This window comes from Neolamprologus multifasciatus, chromosome 13 (genome assembly GCF_963576455.1).
Source record: "Neolamprologus multifasciatus chromosome 13, fNeoMul1.2, whole genome shotgun sequence".
NCBI classification, from domain to species: Eukaryota; Metazoa; Chordata; class Actinopteri; order Cichliformes; family Cichlidae; genus Neolamprologus; species Neolamprologus multifasciatus.
Window position 1 is genome coordinate 34,240,297 of NC_140451.1, and position 11,916 is coordinate 34,252,212.

Here is an 11,916-nt window from a genome sequence, read left to right on the forward strand (position 1 = left end):
TTAATCTTCATGTGTCTGGTCGGTTTGTCAAGATACAGCCTCTTTGCAAAAGTGCTTCGATGATTTCGGAGATGTCTGCCCAGTCTCACGGCAAAGTGTGGGATAGACCCGCTCGCCTCGCAAGCAATCGAGCTTTCATTACCACCGACAGAGCGCAGGCCCCGGTACACAGCTGTAATAACCCCCGCTGACTTCTTTTACTGAGGTTATATTTATCAGGGTTTTATTTCCTGATGTTCGTATGTGTCCTATGTGTTTCAGTCGCCAATTCTGAATTATAACTAACATTAAAAACATGTTTAAGGAGGGGAGAGAGCAAATAAATTTGATTAACAGTTGATCTTTGGGTTTTTGTTCAGTAATCAGCGTGACCTGCGTATAAACGCATAAAAGAGATAACGTTGGTGTTTCCTCATGTAGTAACTGCTTTAACTGTACAAAGGTTCTTCGACACTATGACACACATACAGACTTCATGATGTTTGGCTAATATTTTTATTGTGAATATTAATCATGAGGGTAAACGGACCTGTACACCACAGAGCGAGGTCAGCATGTCCACGATATCTTCAGCTCTATGAGTTAACACAGAGTTTCCCAGCTGACTTATCTAACTGTCATCTACGAATAATTCACGGCTCATATCAATATGATTTTACAGAAAAGCATCCTTATTACTGCCAACTATTCCAGAGATGTGAACATCTACAGCATAAAGAACAAAAAATGTAGCAGTCTAACGCAACACTGTAACAGAGATGAACTGTCAGTTTGTCGCAGATCAAAGTGGAATGAAAGTGATTGGTTGAACAACCTGCATTTTCATCAGCGTTTAACCCGAGTTCCCACCCGGTCAGCTGGTGGGTAACAGGCATCTCCAAAAACGTTAGCGCACTTATGCAAATATGTGACGTCTTGATGAATCGAGCAGATATTTGAAGTTTACACAGAAACATTCTCGCATGAAAATATCTTAAAAGTTTATTTGTGACCCAGAAAGAGTAATATTTCAAACTCCGCCCCTCTGTGTTCCTCCGCCACTGCCTCGTTTGAGTTTTGGACAAAATGGATTCTGGGATATTGCATTTCGTCATTTCGAGACCAGAACAGCCAATCAGATTTTTTTGCATCCAAGTCTGTGATTGGCTGGTTTTGTGGCACAAATATAACGGTGTACAGAAAGTAGTGATGGTAAATTTGATTCTTTTTACTGAATCGAGTTTTAATGAGTCACTCACCAAAGTGAATCGGGTTTTTTGAGTCATTTGATTCACTGAGTCAGTCGACCAGAGAGTGCAAAAAATGTACATTTTCACTCAAACTTAATTTGTTTCTCTTTTCATGTAAATCCCACTGCTAAGATGACTGATTCTAAAAGAAAACAACTATTTTATAGAGCAAAAAAGAGCCAAAACATTTCTAAAATTAAGCTTTATGAAATCTTTAGGAACATACAACATACATCCCAGCCCCTGCAGGAGACTGACAGCACTGAGCTGCTCCTACAGTGGCGGGCTGCAGGGCTTTCCTCCCCACTGCTGTCAGACTCCACAACAAAGACTTCGCAGCTGACCAAACACACACATCCACACACGTGCAGTAATGCGACAACGTTGTATTTTACTCAGTTGTATACAGTATTTTTATTCTATTCTATTGTGTACAGTATCTTATCATCTTATCCTATTCTAGTGTTTTTCTTTGTTTTGCTCTGTAACTTTGCACTGTCCTCTTTCTGCTGTAACAAAACTAATTTCCCACGTGTGCGACTAATAAAGCTTATCTTATACCTGTGGGTCCTCCAGTCACATGTTCAAGGTGAGCACAGGTGAGTGAGTGAAGATCAAAGCACATCAGACCTGATGAGCCTGTGTTGCTTTAAAGCTCAGAAATTTGCTGCAAATGTCCAATAAAAATGTTTTCATGGTGCAGGTGGAGGCGGCCAGGTTACAGCCCCTCAGATGAGACCAGCAGGAAAGTAACCAAGTACATTTACTGAAGTACTTCCCTCAAATTTAACATGCCTGTAATTTCTGTGTGATGCTGCTTCCTGTTTCTACTGTATTTCTGATGCAGATATTGTGGTTTATACTCTACTTGGAGTACAGATAACCACCAAGTATAATTTATGAACAGCTGCTGGATGTAAGAAATGTACACATCAATAATTATGATGCATTAGTAACATGTATATGTTTGTAATGTGGAGTATGTTTGTTTCACATCTGTGCTGTTATAAGTTTTACTTCAGTAAAAGTCTAAAAACTTTCTTCCCACACAGACTGTGTTTAGTCTGCAGCTCCACGTGTCTCATGATCAGGCTGCACATCTTATTTCTGATTGGTGTAACAGGTATGTGTCACATCTGATGGTTTTCAGGTGTGTCCTGGATCCTGGTTCTTTCTGCTTGGAGTAAGGTAAGAGGATGGGAACCTGTACGGAAGTGCGCGTGCATGCCGGAAAAACATGAAGTCAATTATAGTCAAAGCCAGTAAATTACTTTGTTTTTAAAGAGTCACAACTATGTTTTACTTTCTGTTTGTGGTCATTTTAAACATATTTGAATGATTTTTATTGCCAATTAAAACATTTTAAAGTGTGAATATTCCACTTTTTTCTCTCCAAATGTTAGCTTATCATTTTAATGTTTTGTGGTCATTCGATTTGCCCGTTTCAGCTTTAATGCATTTGATTTTCTCCCTTTCAAGTCAATTTTCTGGTTAATCTTAAAAAAAACTTTTCTATGATTTCGATGTTTCTTTATTTTTAATGATTTATTTATTCTTTGTATTGTTTGCCTGAATATAAAAATTCAGTTTTGTATATATTTATTTTTTTACTGCTTTTTATTTCATTGAATTCTTTGATGTTGTTTTGATGATCAAACCTGCGATCGGCTGATTGGCCGATGGTCTGTCAGCTGTTTGTTCTGTGCTGGATAAATAAAGTTTGGTTGAAGTGAAGGACCACTGCTTTTGTTTGTTTTTTTGTTTCCTGTCTGTAAACAACATAAATTAAAAATAAGAAGTTGAAATTCGTCTGGGAGCTCTGTCAGTCTGATGCTAACTGAAAACATCTGGGGAACATCTGTCCTCATCGGCGAGCTGATTGGCTGCTGAAGCAGATGTGCAGGTTCACAGAAGCTCATTCAGATGAAAATATGAATTCACATCTGTGGGAGAGATGAACAGCAGTATGAACGCGTGAATAAAATTCCTTTGATCGGTAATTTGAATCCATAAACCAAGTTTTCTTTGGATGATGAAATTTACTTTCTAAGGTTCTGTGTTTAAGAAGAGCTTGTTTTCTAAATGTTAATACTTGAAAAATATGGAGATGAAAAAATAAAAGATTCAAAATGTAAAATAAAAAAAGAATACCCAAACTTGGTAAACATGAAAATGAAAAAACAGTGAATTCATCAAAATGAATAAATGAAATAAGTTTATGTATAAAAAAAGAAGGAATATTACAAGTAAAACTGCCTGCAGCGCACAGCTGAAAACATCTGGAGCTGCTTAATTCAAACATGTTGCTGCCTCCATCCACCGACCCATCATCCACCCATCATCCTTTATCCTCCGCTGATGATGGTGGCAGCAGGTTGAGCAGGGACTCCAGATGTTCTCCTCAGCGACACCTCCGGGCCCTCCTGTGGAATCTGAGGCGCTCCCAGACCAGATGAGGGGGTTCGAGGTCTCCCCTGAGGTCTTCCCCCGGTTAGGCACGTTGCTGCAACAAATTCCTGTTGAAGAATCAGAAGTATGATTTCAGGTGCTGAGATGGGTTCTGATTCTGTGAGTGGATGCAGCTGGAACTTTGAGCTTCGGGCTCCTGTCTGTGTGATTATAACATGTTGCTGCCGCTGCTCCGGGGACAGGCGGGGGACTCGGGTGGTTTTGGCGATTCTCTGGCTCTCTCCGGTCCTCGGAGCTCGGTATCATCAGGTTGAAGGTGTTTTGTTGCTGGGGAAGAATCCAGTTCTTCCTCACCTCCCTGCAGCCTCACCCCCACCGTTATACTCAAACTCAGCCAATCAAAAAAAAATCACTTCATGTATCACTAGGCAGATGTCCACGCCGGCAGCCAATCGGATTGGGCGGCTCGGGAAAGGGCGCAGGGAGCTGAGACAGACCGAGTGGCAGCGTCTGAGTCCCGGGGAGGAACATCAGGGAATCTCCGTGGAAAAGCCCCGCAACGCGGTCAAGATGCCTAACAAAACCAAGAAGGAAAAGGTAATATCCGCGTCACTGGCGTGCCCGGGGCATTTTTCCACTGAGATCCGGTGTGGCGGGTGTTTTTTTTTCTGCTGCTGGAGACTTCAGACGTTTTATTTCACCGAGCTAATGGCTAGCTCACCTTAGCTGGGCCCCAGCTAGGAGAGGACCGCTAAGCTAACGGCTAGCCGCGAGTCTGTGCTCGGCGCCCGCCGCGGACACGCTTCGTTTAACCGCACACCTGCTGAGTGTTTGAGCGGACACTTAGCAAGGATATTAGCGTGGAGCTGACCGCCGTGATTAGCCGTGTTCTGTTGCCGGAGCTCCGGGAAGAGTCGCTGGCTGTGCCTGAATTATTGATGCAGGGCTCGGCTGAAGAAGAGCGTCTGAAGCGTTCACAGCGGTTAGCGTTAACTGAGACCACACGATGACCGGTAGATGTCCCGCTGGATGCTGCGATTCCTTGGCTCACAGCGCAGTCTGAGCCCACCTCACACACCCATATAAATACCGGATTAAAGCGATTAGTTTAATGATGCAGCGCTCAGGGCTGATCAGTCATTGATCGTAATGTTTATAAGCCAGCACTTATGTTCGGTTCAGCGGATTGTTATCGATTATTTGTTTAGTCTGTAAACTTGGAGCAGCAAGAAATCAAAAGAGAAAAACTGCTGATAAGTAACGGCCACAGTTATTGATTATTGATGATCTTCTCTCTGTGACTCACTGATTAATCGTCTGCTTCCGATGTCCGAAATTTTATTATTTATTTAAACTGAAAATAATTTTTAAAAAAGGAGGTTTGAAGTCACATCTATGTAATGTAAACGACTCGCTCTATAAATCATACAAAAAACTTAACACATTTTAAACATGAGCGACAAAAGCATTAAAGAATAAAAACAAACACAGCAACGAGTATTTAAAACGCGTTTCAACGATCAAATCTTTTTTGTTCCATTTAAATATCTTTAAAAATATTCTTTGCAAAATACAGCAAAAAAAACAAGACTAAAATTAAACCCAAAAATAGTAAAGTTTTAAAATGAGATCAAAAATAACATGTGACCCCAAAATGAGTAAATTCAGTTAAATTAAAAAACAGAAAAATTAAAGCTGAAACATATAAAACTAACATTTAAATTAAAAAGAAAGAAAGATGAAAACAGAAAAGTGTACATATGTATGTATAAACATATAAATATATTTAGAAGGAAAAAACCTTCATAAAACAATTGGAAACATAGAAGATCAAAATCAGAATTTGACATCCAAAACATAAATATACAGCTTAAAAATCAGAAACATGTAAATATATAAAACAAATAAAAACTCTAAGATGCAGAGACTTTCTAAAAATTAAAATTAAAATAAATATTAGAAGACTAAAAAATCATTTAAAAAGATGATGACAATAAATCAAACTTAGGCAGAGATCAGCTACTTTTAAGCTGAAAGGGTTTGGCTCGGTGCTGATTTCCTGTCTTCAGGTGACCTGCAGACGTCCTCACGCTGTGGTGACGCGCACATGGCTGTTGTGACAAACACGGCTGAGATCGCGTGTTAAATATGTGCAATGAGAACGAAGGATTGCTCTGCAGGTGAGAGGGTTCACCTGTGGGAGCACACCTGAGAGAGCAGAGGGAGCTTCTCGCGGCTCATGCAGCCTTTATTGTGAAAGTATCTGGAATGATTTTGTGAAGTTGGAAAACTAAAGTAAAAATATGGAGCAGCTGTTGTGATTTCACTGTCAGTGCGTTACAGTCCCCACCTGCCTGATGATAAACCTTGCCTGTGATACGTGCGCTTCATACAGTAATACGTAAAAAGACTGAAAGTCGTAAAAACAGATCAAACACAGTGAGCCGAGTAACTCGCCCTGGAACCTGAATTAGGATCAAAAAGTCAAAATAAGAACTGAAAGTGAGAAGCCTGTGCTGCTGCTCGGGTTCACTCGGAGGAGAAGCGCTGGTCGGCGTTCATCGAGTCTTAGCGTACACATCGGAAACTCTGATTGGCCAGCATTTCTTTGGGATGGGTCACGTGACTGCTGCCTGGAAGAAAGCATTTATTATTTTTAACATCCCGGCTGAGCGTGACACACACAGTCAGAGCGTCCAATCACAGTCAGAGGGTCCAATAAAGAGGACGTGGCTGTGATTGGTTGGGACTCGAGCAGAAGTCCCTCCCACACGCGCCTTCACGCAGTCACACATTCGCATAAGTTCAGGTTTGTGCCGATCCATACTGAGTATTGATCTGATACCAGCTTTCAATCAGTAATCTGTATCCCCAGACTGGGAGTCGTTCTTTATGTGAGGAGATGTCAGCCCGGCGGGGGTAACCCTGGTTACCCTAACCTGATCAGCTGACGGGTTACATCATCACGCACAGGTAGACTGATGCAGAATAGAAACAAAAATGTGGGCTGTGACGCTTCCTGCTCTTCCTCGGTGCTCAGTAAACGTTTCGTGTTTCAGCTCAGCTGATTTTCCTCGGCTCTGGTGTGAGTTTGTTCTCAAAAAATCAAAACAAGATCAGCTGATTTATGTTTTTCTCTGTGTGGGAACAGGAAACGACCAAATCTGCCAAAAGCAGTACGAAGAACAGCGGCGGCGGCGGGAAGGATGTGACCCCGGAGAACTCGGATGAGGTGAGTGCCGATTTGGTCACATGGCAGCGAGGAGCTGATATGAAAGGTTCCACTTTAAAAAGTCGAGCTGAAGCTCTGCCTGTACTGATTATATGCAGAGTAATAAAGGTGAAAGTAAATATACTCGAGTACTCCCCCTGCAGGCCGCAGGTGTCCCTGCTAGAAACAGACAGAGGGTTAAAATACAGCAGCTTCATCAGGAGTCTACAATATAACAGGACACTGGAGTAAACTCTCGGCCGTCTCACACTTTTGTTTAATCAGTTTTCTGTTTGACGTTTATTCAGCTGAGTGAAAACAAAGGAGGAACCCACCTGATGGATTAATAAAGTTTTATTTTATCTAATAATCTAATAACTTTGATCTCAGCCAAACCGATTTACTCACGAACAAATCAAACACTGAAAAAAGCCCAACAACAACATTTTTAAGTTATCTGAGTGACTCATATATCATGGTTAACCTGAGTAGTGAAGACCGCGGGGGGTAGAGCACACTGCATCAGTGTGCTCTACAGTCATTGGCCTGTCAGAACTCTGGCTCAGGTTTTCAGCCAACAGGCCTCAGACAGGCAGCCAAAATCATCAACGACCCCTCTCACATTCTTCACCCCACATTTCAATGGCTCCCCTCTGGGCGACGCCTCCGCTGCATTTCCTGCAGGACTGAGAGGAGTAGCGCCACCTTTGTCCCCTCAGCCACTCTGCTTTTTAACTCCAGCCGATAAGAACATTTCCCACCCCACAAACAGAAACGACTCTCTTCTTATACTACCGACACTTCATTCACTTTTAGTCACTTTAATTTTAAAACTGTGTAATTGTAAAACTGTATATTCTATGTATTTATTATTTCACTCTTATTGCCTGTTCTTATTGTCCTTATCTTCAATGTTATGCTGCACTGTTGTTGGTTAATTGCCCCTTGGGGATAAATAAAGTCTTCTGATTCTGAGACATTCCTCGCCACCACACGCCACCCATCAGTACCATGATGTAGACGTGAGGTATCAAACGGCCCTCAGAGGCTCATTCAGGGGAGCAGGTACAGCAGGTCATCTGATAATCAGAAGGTTGGTGGTTCGATCCCTGGCTGCTCCAGTCTGTGCCACAGTGGCCTTGAGCAGGATACTGAACTCTGAGCTGCATTGTGAGTGTTATATAGAAACCACACACTCAGGGAGTGAACCAGTCTGTTCAGAGCAACACAACTCTTCTGATTCTGTCTCCATGAAGCCTCTGTGACTCTCACCTGTGTGCACCTTTTCATCACTCCGATTTAGTGAGCGGCTGCTGCAGGTTCTTACTCCACTGCAGCTAACCTGAAAATAACTGGTATTGATAGTTGATCAATACAGCACAGAGGTCCAGAACAGGAAGTCCATACATTCAAGTCAGATATTGAATGGCTGGTGTTTGTTCATTTAACATCAGCGACACAAACGGATAATTAAATATCGGCTCACTGTTTCCTCTGAAACCTGTTTTATAACCTGTGTGTGTGTGTGTGTGTGTGTTATCAGTCGCAGCAGCAGAGCGGCAGTAAGCGTCCCAGTAACAGCACGCCGCCTCCCACCCAACTCAACAAGATCAAATACTCTGGAGGTCCTCAGCTGGTGAAGAAAGAGCGCCGCCAGAGCTCGTCCCGCTTCAGCCTGACCAAAAATAGAGAGTTACAGAAGCTGCCCGCCCTCAAAGGTAACACAGATCCAGCTTAAACATAATGCAAACCCAAGTTAAACTCATCTTGAACCAGAACTAAACCTGGTAGTGTCACTCAAACCTGCTGCAGGAGGGGTCTCAGCTGACTGCAGCGGTGGAATCAGCTGACAGCGGCAGTAGAATCAGCTGACAGTAGAATCATTTACAGTAGAATCAGCTGGCAGTAGAATCAGCTGCAGTGAAATCAGCAGACAGTAGAATCAACAGTAGTAAAATCAGCTGACAGTAGAACCCTTAGCAGTAGAATCAGCTGACAGCAGCAGTAGAATCAGCTGCCCGCAGCAGTAGAATCAGCTGACAGTAGAATCAGCTGACAGTAGAATCAGCTGACAGTAGAATCAGCTGCCAGCAGCAGTAGAATCAGCTGCCCGCAGCAGTAGAATCAGCTGACAGTAGAATCAGCTGCCAGTAGAATCAGCTGACAGCAGCAGTAGAATCAGCTGACAGTAGAATCAGCTGCCAGTAGAATCGGCAGCAGTAGAATCAGCTGCCGGCAGCAGTAGAATCAGCTGCCGGCAGCAGTAGAATCAGCTGCCTACAGCAGTAGAATCAGCTGCCTGCAGCAGTAGAATCAGCAGCAGTAGAGTCAGCTGCCTGCAGCAGTAGAATCAGCAGCAGTAGAATCAGCTGCCTGCAGCAATAGAATCAGCTGACAGTAGAACCCTTAGCAGTAGAATCAGCTGACAGTAGAATCAGCTGACAGTAGAATCAGCAGCAGTAGAATTAGCTGACAGTAGAATCAGCTGCCGGCAGCAGTAGAATCAGCTGCCTGCAGCAGTAGAATCAGCAGCAGTAGAGTCAGCTGCCTGCAGCAGTAGAATCAGCTGACAGTAGAATCAGCTGACAGTAGAATCAGCTGCCTGCAGCAGTAGAATCAGCAGCAGTAGAATCAGCTGCCTGCAGCAATAGAATCAGCTGACAGTAGAATCAGCAGCAGTAGAATCAGCTGACAGTAGAATCAGCTGACAGTAGAATCAGCTGGCAGTAGAATCAGCTGACAGTAGAATCAGCTGCAGTGAAATCAGCAGACAGTAGAATCAACAGTAGTAAAATCAGCTGACAGTAGAACCCTTAGCAGTAGAATCAGCTGACAGCAGCAGTAGAATCAGCTGCCAGTAGAATCGGCAGCAGTAGAATCAGCTGACAGTAGAATCAGCTGACAGTAGAATCAGCTGCCTGCAGCAGTAGAATCAGCAGCAGTAGAGTCAGCTGCCTGCAGCAGTAGAATCAGCAGCAGTAGAATCAGCTGACAGTAGAATCAGCTGACAGCAGCAGTAGAATCAGCTGACAGTAGAATCAGCTGGCAGTAGAATCAGCTGCCAGTAGAATCAGCTGCCTGCAGCAGTAGAATCAGCTGCCAGTAGAATCAGCTGCCTGCAGCAGTAGAATCAGCAGCAGTAGAGTCAGCTGCCTGCAGCAGTAGAATCAGCAGCAGTAGAATCAGCTGCCTGCAGCAATAGAATCAGCTGACAGTAGAACACTTAGCAGTAGAATCAGCTGACAGTAGAATCAGCTGACAGTAGAATCAGCAGCAGTAGAATTAGCTGACAGTAGAATCAGCTGCCGGCAGCAGTAGAATCAGCTGCCGGCAGCAGTAGAATCAGCTGCCTGCAGCAGTAGAATCAGCAGCAGTAGAGTCAGCTGCCTGCAGCAGTAGAATCAGCTGACAGTAGAATCAGCTGACAGTAGAATCAGCTGCCTGCAGCAGTAGAATCAGCAGCAGTAGAATCAGCTGCCTGCAGCATAGAATCAGCTGACAGTAGAATCAGCAGCAGTAGAATCAGCTGCAGTAGAATCAGCTGACAGTAGAATCAGCTGGCAGTAGAATCAGCTGACAGTAGAATCAGCTGCAGTGAAATCAGCAGACAGTAGAATCAACAGTAGTAAAATCAGCTGACAGTAGAACCCTTAGCAGTAGAATCAGCTGACAGCAGCAGAAGAATCAGCTGACAGTAGAATCAGCTGCCAGTAGAATCGGCAGCAGTAGAATCAGCTGACAGTAGAATCAGCTGCCTGCAGCAGTAGAATCAGCAGCAGTAGAATCAGCTGCCTGCAGCAATAGAATCAGCTGACAGTAGAACCCTTAGCAGTAGAATCAGCTGACAGTAGAATCAGCTGACAGCAGCAGTAGAATCAGCTGACAGTAGAATCAGCTGCCAGTAGAATCGGCAGCAGTAGAATCAGCTGACAGTAGAATCAGCTGACAGTAGAATCAGCTGCCAGTAGAATCGGCAGCAGTAGAATCAGCTGACAGTAGAATCAGCTGACAGTAGAATCAGCTGCCTGCAGCAGTAGAATCAGCAGCAGTAGAATCAGCTGCCTGCAGCAATAGAATCAGCTGACAGTAGAACCCTTAGCAGTAGAATCAGCTGACAGTAGAATCAGCTGACAGCAGCAGTAGAATCAGATGACAGTAGAATCAGCTGACAGTAGAATCAGCTGCCAGTAGAATCGGCAGCAGTAGAATCAGCTGCCTGCAGCAGTAGAATCAGCTGCCAGTAGAATCAGCTGCCTGCAGCAGTAGAATCAGCAGCAGTAGAATCAGCTGGCTGCAGCAGTAGAATCAGCTGACAGTAGAATCAGCTGCCTGCAGCAGTAGAATCAGCAGCAGTAGAATCAGCTGCCTGCAGCAATAGAATCAGCTGACAGTAGAACCCTTAGCAGTAGATTCAGCTGACAGTAGAATCAGCTGACAGCAGCAGTAGAATCAGCTGACAGTAGAATCAGCTGACAGTAGAATCAGCTGACAGTAGAATCAGCAGCAGTAGAATTAGCTGACAGTAGAATCAGCTGCCGGCAGCAGTAGAATCAGCTGACAGTAGAATCAGCTGACAGTAGAATCAGCTGCCTGCAGCAGTAGAATCAGCAGCAGTAGAATCAGCTGCCTGCAGCAATAGAATCAGCTGACAGTAGAACCCTTAGCAGTAGAATCAGCTGACAGTAGAATCAGCTGACAGCAGCAGTAGAATCAGCTGACAGTAGAATCAGCTGCAGTAGAATCGGCAGCAGTAGAATCAGCTGCCGGCAGCAGTAGAATCAGCTGCCGGCAGCAGTAGAATCAGCTGGCTGCAGCAGTAGAATCAGCTGACAGTAGAATCAGTGCCTGCAGCAGTAGAATCAGCAGCAGTAGAATCAGCTGCTGCAATAGAATCAGCTGACAGTAGAACCCTTAGCAGTAGATTCAGCTGAAAGTAGAATCAGCTGACAGCAGCAGTAGAATCAGCTGACAGTAGAATCAGCAGCAGTAGAATAGCTGACAGTAGAATCAGCTGACTGCAGCAGTAGAATCAGCTGACAGTAGAATCAGCTGACAGTAGAATCAGCT

At 43.9% G+C, this 11,916-nt stretch overlaps 1 protein-coding gene across 1 annotated transcript in view; it reads left to right on the plus strand.

Annotated features, from left to right (window-relative positions):
• Nucleotides 1-4,080: 4,080 nt before the first annotated feature.
• ppp2r5d (protein phosphatase 2, regulatory subunit B', delta) overlaps nt 4,081-11,916 on the plus strand; it is a 26,199-nt gene continuing 18,363 nt past the window's right edge. The window contains exons 1-3 of the mRNA XM_085182466.1: nt 4,081-4,235; nt 6,790-6,870; nt 8,393-8,567. Of these exons, the coding sequence (XP_085038592.1) occupies nt 4,209-4,235; nt 6,790-6,870; nt 8,393-8,567 (283 nt within the window). The 5' untranslated portion in view covers nt 4,081-4,208. The remainder of the gene's footprint in view (nt 4,236-6,789; nt 6,871-8,392; nt 8,568-11,916) is intronic.